This window comes from Corvus moneduloides, chromosome 16 (assembly GCF_009650955.1).
Source record: "Corvus moneduloides isolate bCorMon1 chromosome 16, bCorMon1.pri, whole genome shotgun sequence".
Lineage (NCBI taxonomy): Eukaryota > Metazoa > Chordata > Aves > Passeriformes > Corvidae > Corvus > Corvus moneduloides.
Genome location: NC_045491.1, coordinates 8,916,057 through 8,940,535, shown reverse-complemented (window position 1 = coordinate 8,940,535; position 24,479 = coordinate 8,916,057). Strand labels below are relative to the sequence as shown.

General features: G+C 47.5%; 3 protein-coding genes across 13 annotated transcripts; 2 read left to right on the top strand and 1 right to left on the bottom strand.

Annotated features, from left to right (window-relative positions):
• The first annotated feature begins 200 nt into the window (after positions 1–200).
• MEIOB (meiosis specific with OB-fold) lies at positions 201–12,170 on the top strand. 4 transcript variants are annotated; one of them, XM_032126281.1, is made up of 14 exons: positions 202–1,618; positions 4,988–5,045; positions 5,798–5,929; positions 6,493–6,565; positions 6,942–7,137; positions 7,446–7,546; positions 9,066–9,118; positions 9,203–9,298; positions 9,652–9,753; positions 10,232–10,385; positions 10,720–10,903; positions 11,346–11,432; positions 11,546–11,580; positions 11,699–12,170. In XM_032126281.1, the coding sequence occupies exons 1-14, from the start codon at positions 1,550–1,552 to the stop codon at positions 11,730–11,732; spliced, it is 1,374 nt and encodes a 457-aa protein (XP_031982172.1). In that variant the 5' UTR covers positions 202–1,549; the 3' UTR covers positions 11,733–12,170. The 4 variants fall into 4 exon arrangements, with proteins under 4 accessions (XP_031982171.1, XP_031982172.1, XP_031982173.1 ...); XM_032126280.1 differs by having other exon boundaries at positions 201–1,618; positions 11,546–11,789; XM_032126278.1 differs by lacking the exon at positions 11,546–11,580 and having other exon boundaries at positions 207–1,618.
• A 1,321-nt stretch (positions 12,171–13,491) lies between these two features.
• On the bottom strand, positions 13,492–14,991 carry FAHD1 (fumarylacetoacetate hydrolase domain containing 1). The gene has a single exon (XM_032126283.1). It carries the CDS (start codon positions 14,874–14,876, stop codon positions 14,205–14,207), a length of 672 nt encoding a protein of 223 aa, XP_031982174.1. The 5' UTR covers positions 14,877–14,991; the 3' UTR covers positions 13,492–14,204.
• A 52-nt stretch (positions 14,992–15,043) lies between these two features.
• LOC116452000 (hydroxyacylglutathione hydrolase, mitochondrial) lies at positions 15,044–24,346 on the top strand. Of its 8 annotated transcripts, none has more exons than XM_032126066.1 (10): positions 15,058–15,098; positions 16,904–16,931; positions 18,274–18,455; positions 18,873–18,937; positions 19,774–19,891; positions 20,873–20,981; positions 21,822–21,925; positions 22,340–22,441; positions 22,721–22,800; positions 23,205–24,346. In XM_032126066.1, the coding sequence occupies exons 3-10, from the start codon at positions 18,351–18,353 to the stop codon at positions 23,302–23,304; spliced, it is 783 nt and encodes a 260-aa protein (XP_031981957.1). In that variant the 5' UTR covers positions 15,058–15,098; positions 16,904–16,931; positions 18,274–18,350; the 3' UTR covers positions 23,305–24,346. The 8 variants fall into 8 exon arrangements, with proteins under 8 accessions (XP_031981955.1, XP_031981957.1, XP_031981952.1 ...); XM_032126061.1 differs by lacking the exons at positions 15,058–15,098; positions 16,904–16,931 and adding an exon at positions 15,112–15,204 and having other exon boundaries at positions 23,205–23,326; positions 23,543–24,346; XM_032126067.1 differs by lacking the exon at positions 15,058–15,098 and adding an exon at positions 15,252–15,443.
• Positions 24,347–24,479: the final 133 nt, after the last annotated feature.

Below are 24,479 nucleotides of genomic sequence, written 5' to 3'. Positions count from 1 at the left end.
ATGGCAGGTGTGTGAGGAAGGCTGAGGGTATGTGAGGGGGCACCTGAGGGGAATGGCAGGTGTATGAGGAAGGCTGAGGGTATGTGAGGGGGCACCTGAGGGGAATGGCAGGTGTGTGAGGAAGGCTGAGGGTATGTGAGGGGGCACCTGAGGGGAATGGCAGGTGTGTGAGGAAGGCTGAGGGGCTCGTGATGGGCTGAAGGGTTGTTGAGGAGCACCTGAGCAGGTTGAGGGGCTCCTGAGGGAGCTGAGGGGTCCCTGAGTAGAGCAGCTCTGCTCCAGCTATCAGAACCCAGAGCATTTAAAATACTAAATCACCATTTTAATCTTCCTCCAATACAGGTGTGCCTGGTGCTGGTTCCTTTGATGCAACCCAGCTGGTGTGAGGTACAGCAGTTAACAATATTTAACTTCTTCTGAGGTGAGAATATTACTCTGCCTTGGAGGGATGCTGAGGTGACCTTCCTACGAAACGAAACATAAATTCTTCCATCTAATGGGATGGGAACAGGTTTGAGACTCCATTGTTCAGTAGTTTCTGTAAGGCAAACCTGGGCTGTCTCTCTGTGAGACTGAAATGCTCTTTTAGAGAAACCACTTGGTTCTCAGATAACTGCTTATTTTTCTTTAAAATGTAGGCTTATTTGTTCTCTAGTTCAACAGATTTTTATCCTAATGCCTGATGAAATGGTTAACAATTCTCACATGAGGTTCCAGGTATAAAGACTGTGAAAGCCATTCAGGATTTTGTTATAAAGATTGAACAGGCATCCTCTGAAAAATGTCAGCAGTTCTCTCCTATTAAAGGTTATTAAGATTTGGACAATGCAATGGTTCCTTTTACAACAAAAAATAGAATCTGACAACTTTTTGTTAAGTATCTAAATGTGTCTGAGGTACCCATGAAATAAGAAGAGGCATTCAGAGGGTCTAACAAAGCACCCATGGCCCCACTTTGGCATCTGTAGAGAGGACCCGGGTGCTCTCAGGGCTGGGCAGTAAATGCCACGTTGGCAGCCTGAAAAGAACTGGTTGTCACTAATTTTACTTTAATAAATCCAGAACTTTTCTATTTTGAGGAAGGAATAAACTCACATTTTAAAGTAGTTTAATATTAAGTCCAAAACCTCAATTAAAGGTGCTTTGCAACCCAACACTTTTCTTTCCTCACCTATAAATTGCCTTTTATATATGAACTGCCTCATTAAATTCAGTTGGACTTCCCAGAGAGAAGGAGGGTAAATATTTTTCAGAGCCTGGTGCTAATGGAGTAATTTAATGATGAATAATAAATAAAAATTACAGGCCTTTATTTGAGAAGCTTAGGTAGAGCTGTCACTGTAAAATTCATAACTTCCATCACCAAATCCAAACAATAAAGAACTGTCTACTTCAGATGGTTTGAAATGCCTCTTATTGAAAACAGATGCTATTAGGTCAAAACATTTATGTTAAAAACTAACTTGTTATTCTCGCTGTGAATGGTCTTAAGTGATTTGTTTGGATTTTTACAAAATCTAAGTCAGTTTCCTCAAGTTTCAGATAAAGAATGGCTCATTCTCGTTCAGCACGGGACTTTGTTGCACTTTCAGATCTGCATCCAAACCTTGCTCGTCCTGTAAGTCTCACAGCCATGGTCCTTTTGTTCCCAGATGAAATTGTATCTGACTGTCTTATATTACTGCAAAATTATGTAATTGATGTGTATTTAGGTACTAATAGCATTAGTGCAATTGTTGGGTAGAAAGGACCTTCCCTTCTTTGTGTGCAAAGCAGCAAAATGAAAATTGATGCTGCTGTTGTCCACAGCCTGTGGGTACCACAACCACAGATATTGACCGGACAATTCAATGTATCAGAGGCTTCTTTGTAGCACTTTAAATGGATGCTGAATTAGTGAAGACATTATTAAAGACATTACAGAGTCAGCATTATGCAGCCACAACACATCTGTGACCTCAACAGCCTCTCACAGCACGCTATGAACACAGGGCCTGATCCTGGAGTGCTCAGTGCCTCTGAGCCAATGACACAGCCCTGGTTATTCACACTCAGCTCTTGCTGAAGGGTGTTTGAACTGGGTAAAAATCTCACAGTTCCATGGCAAGGTTGTTTCTGTTTCTTTGGGATAAAAAAGCAGGTTTTTGTAGAATCACAGAATGGTTTGGGTTAGAAGGGAGCTTGAAGTCCATCCAGTGCCACCCTCTGCCATGGGCAGGGACATCTTCCACTGTCCCAGGTTTCTTCAAGCCCTGTCCAACCTGGCCTTGGACACTTCCAAGGATCCAGGGGCAGCCACAGCTTCTCTGGGCACCCTGTGCCAGGGCCTCCCCACCCTCACAGCCGAAAATTCCTTCCCAATAGCCCATCTAACCCTGCTCTCTTTGTGTGAAGCCCTTCTCCCTCGTCCTGTCACTCCATCCCTTGACTCTCTCTATGTTTCTTGTCAGTTCCTTCAGGCACTGGAAGGCCACAATTAGGTCACTCTGAAGCTTCTCTTTTCCAGGATGAGCAATCCCAATTCTTTCAGCCATTCCAATCATTTTGGTGCCTCCTCTGGACTCACCCCAACAGTTCCATGTCCTTCCTGTGCTGGGACCCCAGGGCTGGAGGCATCTCTGCAGGTGAGGTCTCACCTGAGCAGAGAGGCAGAATCCCCCCTCCCCTGCCCCAGGGAAGTCGTGATGTTCCTGAAAAGAGTGAAAACACAGCGTTTTCCCATTCCCACAGCTTTTTATTTGGGATGGCACAATTTTCTTTTCTCACTTACTTTAAAAAATTGTAAGAGGAATCACAGAAAAGGGATGATCTAAGAGAAGTTTTCTATCCCCTCACAGCCATATTGATCCAAACTGATCTTTAGCAATGCTAATTTAACCTGTCATTAACAGTTCCTCCCAAATAATGATCCACTAACCCAGTTCAAAGCTTTTATTTTACAAATAAAGCTAATCTTGAGTATTGCAGTTAGCAACACATGGTAACGAAAGTGTTTTTATAAAATAGTAATTCATGATGGAATGATCAGTGTGTGTTGTGTTAGGACGTTAAAACAGCTGAACACACAATTTGAAGTATGAAAATGTCACGGTTTATTCGTTTGCTGTTTATTTTAAAAAGTGAAAGAGATTCAAGTGTAAACACTTGCAGTGTGTTCATGAGTTGGTTGAGCAGCCTTAAGCAGTGCTCTGCCAAAACAGGCAGCATGGGGGGGGCTGTGTTCCCCTCCTCTTTTGGGGAAATTAGTGCTTGGGCAGTTGCACAATGAGCTGATCAAGGAAATGATCTCTGGAAGTTTTTCTCCCTTCCTTAGTCCAAAATAGTTTCTAGCCAGATCCCTTCCTTCTGCCAGCTCCCCATGCAGGCTTGGTGTTGGAGACACAGAGGTGAACACATTTTCAGCAGGGCCGGAGCAGATTTCTTTGGGAAACTGGATATTTACATCAGCCTAATTTCTGTGGGCACTCATCCTAAACGTCAGTTCTTTTGACTGGTGCTGAGATACAGGGAATGTTGCACTCTGATTCAATAGATTTTTTTTGAAATTAAGAAACAAAACCCAAAACAGAAAAACAAAATCCTAATCAGAATCACTACATGCAGTGGACATAAAGTATTCGGTTAGTCTGAAAGGGGGATATTACACTGCTGTACACAAGTGCCCTCTTACTGAGTATTTCCATCCCTGCAGCCTAAGGCAGTTCCCGTGCTCCCTCTAGTGATTCCAAGGAAACTGGGAACGGGAGAGCTGATTTTTGAGCACGTGTCAATGTTGTTGCAGTGAACTCAGGCAGGTCACGCTGCTTCGTGAATAGGTACAAAATTAATCCTGGGTGGGTTACTGAATTGTAACCCCGCCCTTCCTAGCTGGCTCTGGAATTCTGCTGGAATGAGACAGTCAGTAGTACTGCGAGAGGGGGATGTGTGACGGAGCTGTGGTTGCCACATCCCTGGAAGTGCCCAAGGCCAGACTGGAGCAACCTGGGACAGTGGAAGGTGTCCCTGCCCATGGCAGGGGGTGGGACTGGATGGGCTTTAAGGCTTCTTCCAACCTAAACCATTCCAGGATTCTATGAAATGGAAGTGATGTGGAATGCTTCATGTTTTGAAGGATCCTGGCAGTATTGCACTGTCAGTCTCTCCTTGCAGTCCTTGTCCCACTCTAACTTTCCTTGCTTACCTCTTAAATACCAAACTAACACTGCAAAACTCTTCTCTCACAGTTTTTAGGACCACCTGAAAAACAATAACAACCCACCACACAGCGAGGATATGATATGATATATGATATGATATGACATGATATCTACACGTGTGTTTGCTCCCAGTAGTTGTGTTTGACAATTGAGAACAGGATGTTTTTCCATAATAAATACAGGTTTAGCAAAGCAGAATAAGATTGATTTTGGTTTGAATTAAGAGAAAAGTTCCTCGCCTCAGCTCCCTTGGAGTCAGTTGAAAGACAGCAAGAGAGAGGCACCTGTAGAAATTTAGGTTGCTTGGATGAGGCCAGGATAACCTCCTGTGGGTGCACACGTGTGGCTCATGGTGCCGACAGCCAGGAAAACCTTGGACATTTAACTGTGAAATAAATCCTGCCCAGACTTTTCGTGGAGCATTTGAGGAGATCTGAGACCTGTGCAGAGAGCATGAAACAACAACATTGCTGCCTACCTGAGGAGAGATTGCTGTAGAACAGCCAAAATTGTGAAGGTTTGGGGTGAACTTTTGTCCTCCCATTTTCTTCACAAACAGAAACAGATGTATTTATTTTAATATTTTTATTAGTCACAATTTTTGCCTAAAGTAAACTTGTGTGTTTATGTTTTACTCTTTAGCTCATACGGTACTGTGGAATAAATAGATTAAAATGATTACCAGTCAGAAATATGTTTATTATCATCAGCAGAGTATAATTCCATGAAATCCAATTCATCATCTACATCTGGGTTTAATACTTGTACTCTACAATCTTTTTATTTTTCAGAATGTAATCGGGGTGGTTATTGGGAAAACAGATGTCAGAAGCTTTCCAGACCGAAAAAGTACAGTCTCTTTAAACTCTTTTTACTTGATTTCCTTCAACAGTGTAATTTGGCAGAGATGACCAAAATCAATATTTAAATGATAAACAGATTTCTCAGTGTAAAATGGATAAAATAAAAATGCACCAAAAAAAAAAAAATCGTGTGTGTTTGAGAACCAAGATGAAAGAGCAGCATTGGTTTGGCTAAACCATATAAATTAGAAATTGGAAAAACTCTGTCATGGAAGGGCTTCATGTTCTGAAGATGGAACCATATGAACCCACCTCTTCCATAAATACTGCTGGAATGGATCTAGTGCCTTCATATTCGTTCTCTCTTAAAACAGGAATGTTGAGGACCTGTCTTGAGAAGTGACACAAGTAATTTCTGGCCTGAGTAGCAACAGCTTCATCTGGGAAAAAATGGGAATTATATGTTGTTAATACAGCATTAATTGTATATTGAAATAACAAATCTACAGTCAGGGTTGGTACAGACACTGTCAGGGAGCACCTCCAGTCCTGGAGAGCCATTCCAGCTCGGGGAGAAGGCTGAAGTTAAGGGCGAGGTGGAGAAGTACAAGTATAGGGAGGAATTGCAGCCCATTCCCAAACACCACCGTGTTTCCTGCACCACCTGCTGGCCTCTAGTGGGAGAAAATTCATGCCAAAATCCAGGGAAAACCTCAAAATAGTAGTTTTTTGTACACATATTCTAGTTAGAAATCAAGCTGTGCTGAGGAATTGCTACAGTGCTCTTTATTTTTGCAGACATTGGGACTGAAAGATACACCTTCAGTTTTACCATTCGTGATTCCCCAACTTATTTCATAAATGTCCAGTCCTGGGGCAGAGAAGAATACATCAGATCCCTCTCAGAAAGCTTCAGAGTTGGTGACTGTGGTAAGTTGGACTTTATTCCTACCACGTTTGTTTGCATGTAAATCAGTGGCGTGCTGGTGGCTTTGCTGTGTTTTGCTCTGAGGACTCAGCAAACAGCCTAATTGGAAACAAATTGTTCGGTTCTGTTGAGTATAAAGAGGAAAGGAGCAAGATTCCAAGGATTTAAACTCTAGCCCAGTAAATATGTCAACAAAAAGACCAGGCAGAAACACACTGAGTGCAGCAGCTCAGATCTGGCCTGCAGTTAATCAGTGTAAAATCTTACATTATATTGGGGTCTTATAAATGATTATGTGATTATAAATGATGCAAAATAAGCTGTAAAGCTATTCGGTGTTTGTCTTCCCTCAGTTATAGCCATGACTATGATTGCTCATAAAACCACAACAAAAATCCTGTATTTATTTACAGGATGTGCTTCTATCTTTTTAAGTTAATAGAAAGATTTTGCTGCCCGTGGTTGTTTGGGTAAAACTTGTGAGCATGCAGAGCATACACACAAGAATATCTGTAATTGTATCTATAATCAATTTCTAACATTACTTCTCAATGTTTTATTTCAGTTACAATTGAAAATCCTTTAATTCAGTCAAAGGAAGCAGAAAGAGAAGAAAAATTCAACCCTGTAACTCCTAGGTAAATTTAAAGCATAGCGTGGTAGTTCTTTCTAGAAAGATTAAAGTTAAGACTTGCTCTAATTTCCAGCAACATGAAAATTGGTAGAAATATTTGGTGTTTTCCTTCTTGTGTAGCTGTACCTTCCCTCTTGTGCTCAGCAATGTCTGGTCAAATCTCAAAGGAGAATATATTTCATAAATAGATGGTCATAAAGCAATAATGTTCTTTGTTACTAAACAGAGTAAATCTCCTTCTTTGAGTAAAACCTACCAGAATTTTTTTGTACCTTTAGGAAAAACTAAAATGGAATGAGGTTTTTCCTATGAATTAAACATTTCACACTGTTGAGCATCAGTGAGTGCAGTGCTGATCCATGTGATTGGTTCTGTTCTAGTTGCTACAAATTATTGCTCAGTGAAAATCACTCCGTGGTCAAAACCTCTTCTTGCTACGACACAGACACCAGACTCCTGTCTCTGCTGCACCTGCCTGTCAAGGACCCTCAGGATTATTATTCCCTGGGGGACATCGTGGCAAATGGACAAAGCCTCCATGGGAGAGTCCTCAACGTGCTGGCAGCTGTAATGTCAGTAAGTGAGGACAATTTCTCTGCTCTGCCATGAGTAACTTCATTGTAAATATGTGTCAATATGGATTTTGGGCCTCACAGTGGCCAGGGCTCAGTTTGCTCAGGTTGGCAGCCGAGTGACAATATCCACACACATGTTTTGATGAGATTTTTAGCAAGAAAATGAAGGGAAAAATTAAATTATCCTCTTTTTAGTAGTCTAGACAGTTTCTCCCCCTTTTTTCCAACCTTTCTATTTTCTAGGTTATGAGTTTTATTCTCCTAAACGCTGAGTAGAGGACAAGTGACTACTTCTCTTTCTTCTTAAAGGTTGGGGAGCCAAAGTATTTTATGACTTCAGACAAAAGAAAAGGACAGAGGTGTGAAGTAAAGCTGTACGATGAGACAGAGAGGTCTTTCCCAATAGTATGGTAAAATATTCTTTAATTCTCTAAAAGACTCAAATTCATTCAAGCACAGGTAAAGAAATCAGCTATAACACACACTAATTAACTATAAGCTTGTCTTTTAATTTAAATATATTGTTATTTAGGAGGCAACTGAGATGAGGCAGCAATGTACACTGAAAAGAATTTTAAAAAGAGAGTCATTAGAGTGGCCTTATATATCTTGCATCGTTTTATGGCTTGCTGACAGCCTGCTGGCTCATGGATGGCAAAATGAAGCTTAGTTCCAAATAATTCCTTTTTAAAAATGAGGACATTTGAGCTAATTCAGGAAATGGCATTTAAAAGCAGCTGCAAAGGCTGTTGTGTTTCTTCCACAAACAGGAGGGCAGGAAACAGAAGAGCATGATCCATGTTTAAGGCCAAGCAGAATTGCAAGTGGAGTGGAAATAGGTTGAAACAGTTTTAAAATAGTTTTCAAATATCTAAAATAATGCAGAAACATTTTGATACGACTTTGGCTGTATTTTCAAACTCTGGCCTGTTTACAAACACGACTCCACCTACCCCATCCCTGCTTGTAAACAGTGCCTTGTTTACAGAGGAACCCTTGCATTTTGCCCAGAGTTCATTTGTTCAATAAACTTGTGGCTTTTCCATGTGCCAGGGTGTGTGGGTATTCCCTTGCCTTGGGATTGCTGTTTGGTGGTTAAAAAATGACTTCAGTGACCTTTGTTCCCTCAAGGGAAGTAGGCAGCCTGGCCTGCACTGTGAGCTAGGAACTGTGTTATCATCAAGGATGTTTATCATGGGATGTTTAACACAATTTGTACCCACAAACCCAAGACAAGCATCTCTGGGGTGAAATCCTCCAGCTCAGGGTTAATTTGGAGCAGCTCCTCCAACAGTTCTCTTTCAGTGCTGGGACTTGGGCATTGCCAGGGTATTTCAGAGCTCAGCAGTGAAGAGGTGGCAGAGCAATATTAGATAAAAAGGAAATATCTTAATCTTTTTCCAAGGATTAAGGAGAAAACCCACCAGAACAAATCCGTGCTTTGGCTATGTTCTTGCCAGCCAAATTTGGGAGGAACTGAATGAGATTTTATCAAGAGACCATGAAATTACCATTTTTGAGGGATATGTCTGACCTCACTCCAGTCTCATCATCCCCAGTCACAAAGATCCCATTGTTGGGAAGTGGCTGAGCATCTGGCCTAGGGAACTGAGCAATCAGCCTGACCCAGCACAGCCCAGCTCACAAACAGCTCTTCTAACTGGGGTTTGCTTTAGCTAGAAATGACTTTGATAAGAGCTGAAATACAGCATTTCCCCAGGTATATCCTGCATTGAAACCCATCTTTATTTTCTCCTGTTTGGCATGGGATAAAATAGGCACACGGAATTTCAATGCCATGCGTGTCACAAAGGAGTCATATCCCCTTTGGCCATTTTGATTACAACTACATTATTTAGTAGTTTAGTACGAAACAGTTTGAGTGCTGTTTGAAAAATGTTACGATACATCCACTTTTGTTTAATTTAGCTGGGATAATGAATCCATCCAGCTGGCACAGAGTTGGATCCCCCAAGAAACAGGTAAAACAGTCTGGTTTATGTTTTTACTGTAGTTCTTAATGTGACATTTATTCTACAGTAACATGGGGGCGTTTTTGTGCACAGTTATATTCGCATCAGATGTGAGAATCAATTTTGACAAATTTAGGAACTGCATGACTGCAACTGTGATATCCAAAACCATCATTACAACTAACCCAGGTAAGAGCTGCTGAAGCATTTCTTTGGTTTTAGTAATTATTCTGGGCTAAAATGCATTAATTAATCTATTAGAACTGTGATTTCTTCTGCCTGCTTCTCATAAAACCCCTTGCTTTTTGTCTATGTGATGACCAATGCCTTTGGCTTCTACTTTTATTTTATTTTTAAAATTATATTATTTTCCTTCATATGTTTATTCCATGCAGGACTAACAGTTAAAATAAAAAAGAGAAAAGCAAATCTTGGCTAATTCCAATGTGTTGGTGCCACCAGAATAAAAACTTGTAAAATATAAAAATGCTGTGATTTTTACATGCAACATATACTAATAACTTTTAAAAATGCATCTTCAGAAACAGCAGAAGCAAATGTTCTCTTCAGCTTCATCAAAGAGAGTGCCCAGGCAGGAGTTCTGCCCAACCCAGCGAAGGAGCTGGCAAATGAAACCATTAACTGTAAGCATGGACACAGATATTTGATTTTATTTACCTGCACAATGTAATTTCATAGTGCAGCTGAAAGAATTCCTGCTCTGTGTGTTCAGAGAAACAAAACTCAGGTACAGCCTGGCTGAATATTTAAAGCTTGGACTGTAGTTATCAGGCTGTCCCTGATTTTATCAATTAAGTATCTTCAGCTGCCTGTGCCAGCTGCAGCCTCTCTGGTGTGTTCCTTCTGTGTGGAATAAGTATGGAAGATTGAGGGGGAAAGCTTTTGTCAAAAACTCCATTTGGAAGATACAAAGATTAAATAAGAGATATATTCCTGATCTGAGTCCCTTTTTGTTTCACTTTTTTTTTTTTTTGGGGGGGGGTGGGGGAGGCTTCTCTGCTACTTTAAATCTCCTTTTTATTGCCTTAAGATCCATTTTGCTGTTGCTCTTCTGAATCATTTTTTGCTCAGACACACTTAACGTGTCTTTTAAACTCGTAGTGGAGACTGTAGTGGATGTTTATACAGTAGAACAGCTGAAAGAAAAAGCTCTCCAGAGTGATGGGAAACTGGACCCTCTCCATGGAATTATTTACGGCTACATTTCCACCCTGGACATCGATGAGAACGTGTCCAAAGTTCTGCGCAACAGATGGTGAGCAACTGCCCACTTGGAATTTGTGCTAAAAACTGCTTGTCCCTCTTGCCCAGACCCACATGAGATGGAGCAATATTTTAGTCCAGTCCCAGAGAAGAAATAAAACTCCTCTGGAGGATGCCATGTGGGTTTCTGCTCCGGGCTCTGTGAAGGACTTGCTCTTTGTGGTTGTAGAGTGAAGAAGAAAGAGGCCACTTTGTCTCAGACAGACTCATGAGTTTAGGAGATGAGAAATTTTTTTAAAGACAAAGTGTCTTGGGAAATCTGAGTCTAGAAAAATGTTTTAGGAAGAATAAATTGCATATCTGCATGAATTCTCTCCTTCTTTCAGCTCAATCTGCCGGTTCATCGTGAATGAAGTGTCAAACACTTGCACCTTCTGCAGTGATGTCTCTCCACAGTGCAAGTCCACCTTTGCCAGCTTTGACATCCTGGTGGATGTGACAGATCACACAGGCACCCTGCGTTCCTGCTACCTGTCTGACTGCGTAGCTGAGGAAACCTTGGGCTGCACAGTAAGGAGTGAATCAGGCTGTTCTTACTGAGCTGAGCTGTGGAGCCTGATGAGAATTACAAATATATGTAAATGTTCTCTGTGTGTGTACAAGAGTTACAAAAATGGCATGGATGGATGGATGGATGGATGGATGGACACACACAGAGCTGTTTGACAAGGCAAAAGTTGGAAATCAGCAGCTGTCAACAAGAATTGTGTTCAATGTAAGAGTGAACATCCAATTCAGAACTCTGCTTTTCTGAGAACGTGGCTGGAAATCCCTAACTCCGATTCTCAAACACCCTGCAATTTATTCTTGTTGATTTGACTTTCCTGGTATATATATCACACCAAACACCACGTTAAAGCAGAAAAATATGTAAGATGTTATTTTTATCATCATTCTGTTGTGGAGATGTTTTAACTACCTGCTGAAGTGTTCTGTGGTGTCCTGTTAACAGGTCCATGAATTCCTCATGCTGGAAGAAGACCAGAAGACTGCACTGAAATGGCAACTCCTCTTGGAACGAAGCAAGATTTATTTCAAAGTTAGTATTTAATGTTAATTTAAAACAGTGGCTGTTTTTCACTTTTAAACTTGTTCTTTTTGGCCAAACTCTTCTTACTCTCCCATCTCCCCACTCTCTTTCCCTACTTCCAGGACAAAATGGAAGTGTTTTACTTCAGCAGTGACAGGTATGTGTGTACTCATACAGGAAATGATGTAAATAAATCTGTCAAACATGCTCTTGACATCTGAAAGTAATCTCTATCAAGGTGCTGTGATAACAAAGATCCTTAATTATTTTTCCAGGTTACTTTGTCACCCAACTGGAGAACTGGATTAAAAGTGAATCTTCTTTCCTGCAAACTGGCAGATCCTGTAGAGGCGAGTCAGAGCGTGTTGGGAAGAGATTGGAAATATTAATAAATGGTAGGAAAGAATTCCTTCACGCTGTTGTTAGAGATGGAATTCTGCTGCTGTTGGATTTTGCCAAGTCTGTTCTGATGGTAAAGAAGGAGTGCACGTTACAATACCTCTAAGTGGGCTTCTGAGTTCATATTTCTGGGTGATGGCACTTTTAAAAGTGTACTTGGGCCTCAGCTTAAAAGTTAATTCTACCAAATTCAACCCCTTCCAAGAGGGCTGGAAGGTTTCCTCACTCAGCTGAGATCTTTGAAAAAATCAGAAATAACAAATAGGTCAAGACAGATCTGCTGAGCTTCTGTGGTTTTAACTGCTTTGCTGCTTTTTTGTTAAAGAAATAAAGAATTCCCCCTTGAAATATTGCCTGTGTTTGTGGTGCACCTTGGTGAGGCCAAACATGGAACTTTGGGCAACAGCAGGAGTGATCCCCCCTGGGCAGACTAAGTCTAATTAGAGCAGAGTAATCAATTAGCAGTGACCTCTGACAAGCAAACAATCAAGCTGAGACTGTAAGCAGGACTCCGTTCACCAAAGCTGGACTTAAAGAACCCAGGTATGAACACTGTGCCTTTCTCCATGTATTTTTCTCCTATTTTTAATATATTCCTGTCCGTAGCTTCCCCTCATGCTGCTGTATTTGTTACATTCTCACCTTCTGAGCATGTTGGGACTCGGCTTATTTCAAACAGAGGGAGATCCCCCCTGTTGGGCAAAGGGTTTGTTAGGCCAGGACACCCTGGGGAACTCGGATCCCCCTGGTGCCCTCCCTACCCCTTAAAGCAACATGGCACAGAGAAAACATCCACAGAAACAGGAAATCCTGATAAGCAACCCCAGATTGCATCCCTGACTCACATGGGTGAAAAGACCCCAAAAATGCTGTCAGTGTTGGGTCACAGCATCCCTGTTGTAGCAATAAACGATTCAACATTTTCCGGCCATAACAATTCCCATTCTGAAGGGAATGTTTCCAATAACTCAATCCCAGTCCTGTCAATACCCAGGGCTGGAGACCAAACTGCAAATGATGCCCTGCTGCTGTTGCCAGAGACGGGAATGTTTGACAGGCAGGAGGAAATGCAAACAGTACAGACACTTAATTCCATCCTTCCTCTTCCAGAACTGCTCACCCTAATGTCTATTTAAATTCTACACCGTGTTCTGCTTTCTTCTCCCAGTGTGGTGTGCAGCACCCTGCACCACGCTGCTCTCACAGAGGTGCTTCTCTTTGGGAAACAGGAATTTTCTCTGTAAAACTCCCCACTTTTAAAATCTTTTCCTAGCAGTTATTAAGATCTGGCTCTGATAAATGGAGTGTTTAACTTTGGTGCTTTGCATTTATGTAAAAAAAAAAAAAAATCCATCTGTTTTTGTTAGAAATGAGCCAGTTCTGCGCAACCTTTGAAATTGGTAAGTTTTGATGTTTGCATGGGGAGGATTTTTTAAATTATATTTTACGATTTGCTCTGTTGAATTGAAAGAGAACTTGCTGTCATGCAAACTGGTGGGGAGTGTTAGATCAGCTGGAGTTGGAAATGGGAAAGTTACCCAGTGTGGCTTTCAGCAGCTGGAAATACTTAAAAACTCCAACTGCTGCACTGCACTGGGTAACAGCAACTGCTGCAGTTACAGTTTCACTAAAAATATATTAAAATCAGTCAAAGTAAAGACAAGTTTGGTGATGATCTTTACCCATATGCTCCTTTATTCTTGATATTTTTGCATTATTTTCATTATTTCAGAACATATTTAAAGCTCAGTTGAGGACAAAAACCAATCTGCCAAACATCTGGCACACTTCCTGCTGCCTTCGCCCCTTGGAGTGGGAGGAAAAGCCATCCTCCTTTAATTTGTATGTTTGAAAAAAGCAGGGGGGAATAATGAAATTAATCAAAAAAATCAAACATCTTTCTCTTGTAGAGGAGAGAAACTCTTTGTGAAGCTGCAATTCTTGATTTAGCGTTGCACATCTACACATACATCTCTGATTTCCCACAGTATGGTCAAGCTTTAGCTCCTGCATCATTATTTGAATTGTTTTGATCAACAGTTTTTGTTTTAAGGCAATACACCGGAAAAGCTCAAAGCATCAGCAGAAGAGAAGCACGCACAGAAGGATGACCAGCCCCATTCCCCTCCCCAATGTCTCTATTGCCAGTTCCCAGGTACGGTTTTGGAATCTGGAGCTTCTGGGCACCACCTGCTCCAGGCTGGGCTGGACTCCAAGTTTGCTGAAGCCTCCATGGAAATGGGGCTGTGTCAGTGAAATGCCTTCTGGGGTCCTGGGTTCCGTGCCTTTGATATGTGGCAGACCATTGGGCACCCGGGGGCATGGAAGTGTTCATTTCCCAGATGTCCTCATGCCAGGCAGGCTCCTGGCTGGATCCATGCATTAGGATCCCCGTGTCTGCTGTGCCACCTTGAACTTCATGGACAGCACGTCCCTGATGCCAGCCTCTATCTCATCATTGGCCTCCACGGACCCAACTCCTTTGGGAGACCCCGTCAGAATCAAGTCCCCTTCTTCCAGGGTAAATATCTGGCTAATGTAGCTGATCAGGTAAGGGATGGAGAAGATCATGGAGGAGGTATCCCCCTCCTGCCTCAGCTTTCCGTTCACCTTGAGCCAGATCTGCAGCTTGTGCGGGTCTGGGATCTTCTCCTTGGGCACAAAGTCACTGACCGGGCAGGATGAGCCGAACCCTTTGGCCAAGGTCCAGGGCAGCCCCTTCTTTTTGCACTCCTCCTGCGTGTCCCGGGCCGTCATGTCCAAGCACAGGGCATAGCCCGCCACGTGCTCCATGGCCGCGTCCTGCGGCACGGCCCGGGCCCTCTTCCCGATGACCACCCCCAGTTCCACCTCGTGGTGCAGGTTCCGGCAGTAGTAGGGCCGCACGATGGGGGACCCCTCCCGCACGTAGGCCGAGGAAGGCTTGAGGAAGAAGAGCGGCTCCGCGGGCAGGGCGCTGCCCATCTCCTTGGCGTGCTCGGCGTAGTTGCGCCCCACGCACACGATGTTCCGGCCCCACTCCCAGAAGCGGGACAGGGGTTTGGAGGTGGCCATGGCCGCGGGGAGCCTCCCGGGCGCCCTTGCCGTGTCCTTGCCGTGCCCCGCACGGCGCTGCCGCTTCTCCTGCTCCTCTTCCGCCGGGTGAGCGGGCGGGCCGAGGGGCCGGGCCCGGGGCCGAGGGGCCGGGCGGGCGCAGCACCGCCCCCGCGCACGCCGGGCCGGGCCGGGCCGGGCCGTGCCGGCGCTGCCGCCGCCTCCCGGGGCGGGCAGCACAAGGTAACCGGGGCGGGCGGGGCGCGGCGCACGATGCTCTGCGGGGGCTGGCGGGGGCTCGGCACCGCCCTGGCAGCCGGGGCCGTCCTCGGGGCCGTCCTCCGAGCCGGTACGTGCATTGGGTGCGCCCCAGCAGGGCCGCGGGGCCGGCGGAGCGGGGCCGTGCGGAGCCCCGGCTCCCGCAGCTGCGCTGGGGCTCTCGGGTTGTGCCTCGCGGCTCCGGGCGTGCCCGGCCTTCGCGCTGACTCACAGCCCGAGTAGGGCAGTACCTGCTCGGCTGCAGCCAGGGCCGTGCCGTCCGGAGCCCATCGGGGAGGCCCTGCGGAGCTCCGGGGCTCCAAAGCGCCGGTCAGTGCTCAGGGAGGAGGAGGATGGGGGCCAGGGCTGGCGTCCAGACTGGGTTCGGCGGGTGACAGGTTGTTCTGGTGATGGAAACAAACCCTAGACTGTCCGAGCTTCGCGTTTGCATTTCGGGCCTAAATTCTCAAAGTCTATCCTAGACTTAGAGCCTGGGCTCTCTGGGAAGTCTCCTCAGATGGTTTTGCATCATTTGGGTTTTAAGACATGGCTGTAATGAGCGAGAATCCCTGGGGGTTATCTGCCAGACGCGGACACGCTGCTGCTGCAGTGTGGGAATGTCAAACCGAGGAAGTGGCAGCTCCCGAGTTCCCGGAATCACGGGGATCACGCTGCCCCTTCCACGCTGCCGGCAGGGCAGGCTGAAGGGGGGTGGGAGCTGCCCTGGCTTCGGACCACTTTCTTGGAGCCACAAACTCGCTGGGTATCCAAAAACTCCCTGCGTGCAAGGAGTGAACGTGGTTCTTGTGAGGCAGCAAAGGGGACGGGCGTGCAGTCATTTCTGAGTGACAGCCCTGCTTGAAACAGGAATTTCCGACTCTTTTATGTAATAAAAAGAGTAACCTCAAAAGTTCTGGAGGAAGTGCACGAAGCAGCCCGGTTCCGACGGAACCTGCCTGCGGTCAGTCCCCAGCACGGACGCGTTTCCGTGAAGACATTAACACTTCCAGCTGCAAAGCCTTTCCTCTTGGTCGCTCCAGCTGTGCTAATGAACCATTCCAGGAAGCTCAAGTGGGTGATTCAGAGCCTACTGACGGCTGCTCTCCCACTCCTCTGCTCCAGGCGTTCAGTCAGGAGGGACGTGGGACAAAGCTGAGCGAGAATGAAGTCACTGGGCATTAATTCTGGGGCAGAGCTGTGTGTGTGCCAGCGATCTGAGTTAGTGCTGGGCCGGGGCAGGGGCTGAGCATCACCCGGGGAGCTCCTTTGGGCTGGACAGGTCTCAGCAGTGCGTGAGAGCTCCCTGCTCTGCTCCTGGGCCGGCTGGGGAGGTGCAGCTGAGCTGCAGATGGCAACTCACAACGCGTGAGTTTCATTCTTGGTGGATGTTTTCTCATTCCTTTGTTGAAATTACATGTTGGAAAACATTTCCTTATGTGGCGCAGCTTGTTTGTTTGTTTGGTAAGAATTGTGAATTGCACAGGCAAAGAGCCCGTGGGATCTGGGCCAAGGTTAGAGATGGTTCATAGGAAAGAAGCATTTTAAGTATGTGAATAATTCCTTTGAGTTGAAGTTAAGGTTGGGTTTTCTTTTGTTTGGTTGTATTTTTTTTCCTAGTTGGTGTCAGGCCTGCAAACAAGCACCCGGTGTAGATAACTCTTGTGGCTGACAGTATCCAAAAGTGCTGCCTCTTGGAGAGCAGTGGTTTTTTGGGCATTTTTTTTTTCCTATCAAAAAATAGTAAGGGCTTTTTTTGTTTTCTTTTTTTTTTTTTTTTTTTTTTTTGAAAGGAGTCTTCTCCAGAAGAACACTCTGCAGGTAGGGATGCTTCTCTCAATGCTGTGTGTCTGCACCATCAAATACCCAATGTGTGCCTGTTCTGTTGTGCCTTGGGTTTTTTTTTTTTTTTTTTTTTGAGCACTGTGTTTAATTTCTCTGATTTCCCTTCCTGCATAAGCAGGGATGGTGGAGGTAGAAGGGGAAGAAGCTCTGGGCAGGACAGTTGTGCCAGAGGGCCCTGACAGTTCCCCGTGCCCAGGCTGGGCTGGCAGCAGGAGCAGCTCCGTGGCTCCAGGCAGAGCCTGATCTGGGCTTTGCAGCCCGAGGAGCTGCAGGTCTGTGGGGCTCCTGCAGAGCTGCTCTTATCAGGGGTGGGCAGGCTGAGCTGGTTGGGAACAGTGGGGTAAGGTGATTGCCAGCACGGGGACCCCTCCCTGTGGCACTGAGGGAGGTGAAGCAGGAAGGTCGGGAGCCTTTGGGAGAGTCAGTGGTGCAGAATAAAATGTGTCTGAGCTGGCGCAGGCATCTCTGGGGGTGTGCAAACACCTCACAGATGCTCAGACAACAATTCTTGACCTGCAGGGACTGGTGCCACTTTCCCTGCAAGTGTTAGAGCTCAAGTCTGAACTGCAGGGCCCCAGCAATGCAAGACTTCATTCTCTTTGCTTCCCTTCCTTTACTTTACACAGTAAAACCTCTTAGGGTTGGTTGTTTCTTTAAGACCTATGTACCTGTGCATCAAGCAGTGGGGCCCAGGTTATTTGCATCTGGAATTTGCTTCTTGGATCTGATTAAACATTGAACCAAAAGCAAACATGGAAGCACTGGTGTTGCATCAGGGCAGGCATGAGCCAGAGCCCTGTGTGTGCCTCTTACCTGGCCAGGTAGGGAGCCTTGCTCCCCTGCAGAGCCTGGCTTCTCTCCCTGTGCTGTGCAAGATGACATTTCCCCAGATAACAAATTGGATATTTCTGTTGGAGCAGTGTGTGTATTTCTGTATTTCTCCTTTTTTTTGCCCTTCTTCCTTTTTGTTTTTTGGCTGTAACATGCCCTTTGTGCTTTTTTTTGCAAAGTCACTGTCCCAGGCTGACCTTTGGCCAGCACCATTCTGTTTTCCTGCCCCTTGAAATCTCCTCTCTGTCCAAGTACAGAGTTTTCCCTGCATGGAAAGCAAAGTGTCCTGTCCTTCTCAGGGCAGCTGTGGAGCACCAGAGCCCTGAGGGGCACAAGGCTTTGTCCTGTGGTGGCCTTGCTCCTCTTGTCTGAAGGACATAGCAGCCCACAAGGTTGGACTGTCCTTCTGTGAGCTGGGGGCCCCACCATGCCCTGTCCCACTTGTCTCCCTCCCACGGCTGAGGTTTGGCTGTTTTTGGGTGCCCAGGTCCAGCACAGCTGCGAGCTAAGTTCCTGCACACAGAGCACGAGCTGAGGGAGCCCAAGACAGTCACCCAGGTCGACATGAAGGTGGAAATCCTGCCAGCTCTCACTGACAACTACATGTACCTCCTCATCGACCAGGACACCAAGGAGGCTGCCATAGTTGACCCCGTGCAGCCCCAGAAGGTAACGCTGCCTTGGCTCTGGGATGTCCTTCCAGGCTGCTGCATCCAGGAGGGAATGAGCCACACTCTGACTCAGGAGTGGGGGAAAGGCAGGAAATACTGGCTGTACACAGGGACAGCCAGGACTCACTCCAGGGGTTACTGTGTCCCTCACTCACTCTGGGGGTTACTGACCTGTTTTGGGATTTTGGCCTTAATTTGATGTAGGGCAAAAAAGAGGAAATGGGACTTGGGGCTTGGTCACGTCTGGCTGCATCAGAGACCTCGTGTCCTTCCCTGTAACTCCAGCCTGGACAGGGATGAGCTCCCTGCAGAACTGCTGGTGTGGCTCTCCCACCTCATGTCCAGGTGACACTAGGGGGGGTGCCAGCTCATTCCATGGGAGGTGTAACTCTCCTTCTGTGCCCTCATCCTGCAGGTTTTGGATGCAGTCAAAAAGCACGGCGTGAAGCTGACCACTGTCCTGACCACCCATCACCACTGGTAACTGCCCTGTCCTGGATCCCTCACACAAACACAGCCAGGAGCTGTTGCTCTTCTGGATCAAGGTGATCTCTGAGCAGCAGCTGAGGTGTGAGAAGGATGAGAGCTCATTCCTTTGGCCTTGCTCTGACCCGATGCATTGTGTAGGCCATGAGCTCTGTGTCAGTGCCTTTCACCTTTAAAATCCTGATTTCTTCCAGGGAGCCAGTGCAGTAACTGGGTGTGGAGGCAGCTGTGGGGTGTGGGAGGGAGCACATTTGTGCTGAGGTGCCAGGACAGGCCCGTGAGGCGTCCTGCAGTCAGCACTTGCAGGAGGATCACCCCAGGTGCAAACCAGCTCTGCCAGGGGTGTGAAGTGAATGTTTGGCTGTAGCAGTGCTGAACCAGAATAACCTCTCCATGGGTCAGAGTGGAGCCACCTCTGTGGCTGGAGAGTGAAACAAACAGCCCTGAGCTGGACAAACCAGCAGCACAGCGAGTGCTGAGCTGTGGGGAGTCTGTGTGCCTGCTCCGTGGTGTTTTGTGGGATGCTGGATTGCACATTTGCCACTTACCCCATTCCTTCCCTGCCCCAGTTACTGGAGAGGTTACTGTGAGCCCCTAAGGCTGCTGTTTCCCAACTGGGGATGGACTGGATTGTTCCCCGCCCCCCACTGCCCTGATTACTGGAGAAAAGATCTCCACTCGTGTTGACGTGGCCTACCCTTGGATAAAAGGAGTGCTAGATCCTGGGAGAGGGGTGGATCAGAAATGATCACCTGGAGCTTACCACTGCACTATCAATGACCTTAAATTTGTGTTCATTCTTGCCCAAATCCCTTTTTTTCCTCTTCCAGGGACCATGCTGGAGGCAATGAGAAGCTGGTGAAGATGGAGCCGGGGCTGCGCGTGTACGGGGGGGACAGCAGGGTGGGGGCCCTGACACAGAGAGTGTCCCACCTGACAGCTCTCAAGGTAAAGGGAGGGACCTGCAGGACTCTGGGCATCCCCTCTTTGTGTCACAGCTGCACAGGTGTGTTCCCACCTGAGCTGGGCAGTCTGGGACCTCTGAACACCCCTGGGATGTGGTGGATGGTTTAAATGCAGCTTTCCCCCTTTCCCAGCCCTTGAACTGTGGCCGCTCTGCCTTGTTTTGATCATTGTGGGAGGACAGCACTGAGGCACGTGGGACATGCTGGGTGTCCCTGTGCTGCTGGGCACCTGCCTTATCTGGGGGAGCAGAGCAGGTGTGTGACAGGACAGGGACTGTGCTCTGCCGGGAGCATGGTGAGCACTGAACAAATCCAAGTGTTCCTGTGGGAATGACGGCTGGAATATGGGGTGAGGAAAGCCGTGCCAGCTGCCTGTGTGGCTTTTTCCTGGCTGGAAGCAGCAGGCCTGGCTGGGAGCAGCCTGTTTGTTTACAGGAGAGCTGGCAGGTGACACAAACTGCTGTGGAAAGTGCAGGCAGGCATGAATGGCACTGCTGGCCTCGGGTGCACCCTTGGAGGGGCAGCAGCAAAGGAGAGAGCACAGGGAAGGTGGGCAGATGAGGCTGTGTTTGATCCTTCCCTTTTCCTCAGTGTCATCCACTTCTCCCCTTCAGCTCCATTTTGGTTTGGAGCTTTTTTCGTGCTTCATTAGCTTTGTTTAGGATTCTCTGTTGCTACGGATCTCTTGGCTCTTGCTGCCAGCCAGGCTTTGAGTCCCTCTGCATGGAAATGAAAGGATCTGGCAGTTCCCTTTGTCAGGACACCTGCTTGGAGGAAACAGCTCCCTTCCCAGTCCCTGCCACAGACCTCCTTCCCTGGGCTCTCCCAGGAGCAGAGCTGGTGCTTCCTGGCCAGACTGGGGCAAATTTAGGACCATTAGAGCACTAAGAGTTGCAGTTCTTTTCTAACCATGCGATTGCCAGCAAACAGCAGCTTCAGCTTTAGTGTTCTGCCTTCTTCCCAGGTGGGATCTCTAAGTGTGAAATGCCTCAGTACGCCGTGTCACACCTCTGGACACATCTGTTATTATGTGACTAAGCCAAATAGCTCCGAGCCACCTGCAGTTTTTACAGGTGAGGAGTTGGGAGGTTCCCTTGCAAAAATAGAAACTCCCCCTCTGCCTGGGTGCCTCTGGCTCTGGATGTGCGTCCGTCCCTTCCTGCCAGGGCAGCTGCTTAACGTCCACAGCTTGGCCCCCTTTCCAAGTAGGAATTGTAGGTGGAGCTGGGGAAACCCCTCTGGAAGCAGGGCTGGACACCCTGCAGGCAACATCAGGAGCGAGCCCTGGATGAATCCTACATCCAGCATTTTTTTCCTGGAAAAAAGAGCTGTTGGTTTCCTGTCTCAGGCCAAACTGGCTGACCCCAAACCCTGTTGCTTTCCCATGTATCTGTGCTCACATCTAACAGCAGAGAGAGGAGAGAACAGGGATGTAAGAGAGGGCTGGTGCTCCACTGCTGATGCCCAGGGTCTGGATCCTGGTTTGGGGAGTAGGATTCCCCTTCCCTGAGGCTGTGCCTCATCCCTGTGTTCTCCAGAGCTCACACCAGCTCCTGCATGGACGAGAAAGAGGCTTAAACAAGATTTTAGGGAACATTGGGGAGAAAACAGAGGCAACTCATCCTTGTTCAACTTCACAGCAAAGAAGAAGTGTTCCTTGTCCCCTCTAGGAGGGACAGGAGGGGACAGGGGCTGCCCACAGGTAGGGAGGTGCTGGCAGAGTGTGCCTGGCGAGGCTCTGGGGTTTCCTGCCTCACAAGCCACGTTTGCCACGAGTGTGTATGTGGCACCAAGTGGCACAGCCTGGCTGTCCCCGTGCTCCTGCTGCTGTGCAGAGGAAATGATGGCAGGACTGAGCCCTCAGCTGGGTGTGGGGGGTCTGGTGTGGGCCTGATGCCGTGTCACCCCTGCAGGTGACACCCTGTTCGTGGCTGGCTGTGGGAAGTTCTTCGAGGGCACCCCGGATGAGATGTACAAGGCACTGATCGAGATTTTGGGCAGCCTGGACCCCAAAACGGTACAAACCTCTCCTTTTGTGCGTGAGCCAGCCCAAACCACCACACCCATCAGAGAAAACGCTGCTGTTCAGAGAGACTCTCTCGTGTGTGCAAGGAATGAATGCTTACCCTGGGAGCTCTGGATAGCTGCAGTCCTCTGGGAAGGCAGTGCCTGCCCCAAATGTGTTTGTGCTTGTGGGGAAAGAGCAGGGGCTAGTCATTAAAGGCTGCTGAGGTGGGACATGGGGCTCTTTCATCTGTGAAACTGGCAGCTTGTCCTGCCTCCTGAGTGCTAGCACTTGTGCCTGTCTCCAGTGGCACCCTCCAGGAGGGTGTTGGGTTGACTGTGTTGTTCCTGCTGTGCTGATGGCACCTGGCACTCCCTGTTGGTGCCTTTGGGGTCCCCCGGTGTCACTGTCCCTTGCTCTTCCCAGAGAGTTTACTGTGGCCACGAGTACACCATCAACAATCTCAAGTTTGCTCGGCACGTGGAACCCAATAACACCAGTATCCAGGAAAAGCTGGCCTGGGCCAAGGTGAGCTGTTCATCCTTCCCCTGGACTTGACACTTTCCTGGACACAGAGTCTTGCTGGGGAGATGGAGGAGAGGAGAAAATGCTGGGGAGACACAGAGGGAGTTAAGAGCCAGGAGCTGCAGGATGCTGTGTTCCAGGGGACTGGGGTTTGGCTGTGCCCAGAGAAGGCAGTTTGTTCTCTGGGGGAGACATTCCCTGCTTGGAAACTCCCTGTTCTGTACAGGACACTCCTTGTTCCCCAGAATTCCTGGTGGAGCAGCACTGTCTCCCTTGTTCCAGGCCCAGTATGACAGCGGAGAGCCCACCATCCCCTCCACCATTGCCGAGGAGTTCACCTACAACCCTTTCATGCGAGTGAGGTAGGGAGCACTGAGGGCTGGGAATGGCCCTGGCGGTGGGAGGGGGTGTGGGAAGGAGGTGGTGTCCAAGTGAGAATTGCTCTCCTGCCTCCCACATTCCTGTTTGGATGCCTCCAAGAACTCTCACTGGCTGTCCTGGCAGAAGGTTCCTGGATTTGAGGGTTGTGAGCATCATTCCCTGGCTCAGCAGACAGAACAGGCTTTGTTGTGTCCTGTTCCTTCATCCAGCAGAAGATGCTGTTGGGGCACCGAAGTGCAATTTCCTCCTGCCCCTGAACCTTCAAACCAGGGCTCATGAGCTGTGCCAAAGCCCAGTCCTTGATCCTGAAGTGCAGCCTTGAAACCTGATCCTGGTGCCTCCACAGCTGGGATTTCATTCTGTCCCTGCTCTTCCCTCCTGGCAGGGAGAAGTCAGTCCAGGACCACGCTGGGGAGACCGACCCCATCCGGGCCATGGGGGCCATCAGGAAAGAGAAGGACAACTTCCGAGTGCCCAAGGACTGAGCACTGCCTGCATCACTTTAATGTCAGTTCAAGCATCAGTTAGACCATTCAGATGTTTTAGGAGTCAAATCTTCTGTTGTGGTTGAGACAAGTCTTATTTAGGTTTTTATTTTGTCTTAATTAAGGAAAAAAAAAAGCACTTTGCCCTTGCTGAGATGTTCTACAGCATATTTATATTATGATGAAGAATATTTATGCTCCTCTTGCTGTCTCTCAAGCTGTCCCATGTCACCTGCAGATCATTGTGCACGTGTTGGTGTGAGACTCGAGGCTGGGCTGGGAAGGATCAAACCTGGAGGTTTAGGAAGAAGCTCCTGTTATTTTTGTGGGAGCTTGATGTGGATGCAGAAGGTGGGACTGAGATGTCTTTGTTTAAAGCAGAGACCAAATGCAGGAGCTGAAGATTTCAATGTTTCTTCCATGCTGCTACTTCAACATTCTGAATGTTGCTTCTGGCTCTGCTAAAACCAGTCCCAGGGACAGACCTGCTGTGCCAGTGCTGGTTCAGGGTGTAATTTGGGAGCTCCACGGGGTGGTCTGGCTCGTGGGGCCGTCCAGCTTCTCTCATCCCTGGCATGGGCTGCAGGGACCTCCCCAGGCTTTGCTCTGCTTGTACCCTCAGTCCCGAGCCTGTTTGCATGAGCCCGCTGCCTGCTCTTCCCTGTGACCTGTATGTGACCTGTGCCAGCCCCACAAACCGAGCAGGGCTTTGTCTGATGGCTCAGAATCCAGAAGCAGCCACTCCAGGTGAGTGACTGTCCCACAGAGCAGTGGTGAGACCCTGGCAGCAGATCTGGGGACCTGTGAGTGACGCGGCAGGGGAGCAGTTGTTACCTGTCCCCAGGTGAGCAGGGCTGTGGGGTGGCACCAGCTCTTGTTTTGCTTTAAAATGCTGAATTTTATGTAGTTCAGAAAGAAAAGTGATACCTAAAGCTGTGGTGCCTCATGGAATGCTGTGCTGCCACACCAGAGTGTGACTGTACTGGTGGATGTGACTGTACTGAGGGCTGGGACAGAGGGGAAATAAATAACGGCTGGAAACAGAGCACTCAGGAGAACTGGGGTTCTTTAACTCACAGATTTATTAATTTATTGGTTTTGTACTAGAGATTGAGGTCAACCAACTGGAAGTGTCTTTCTACCTAATCCTGGGGTGAGTGGGTGTAGCATTTTGG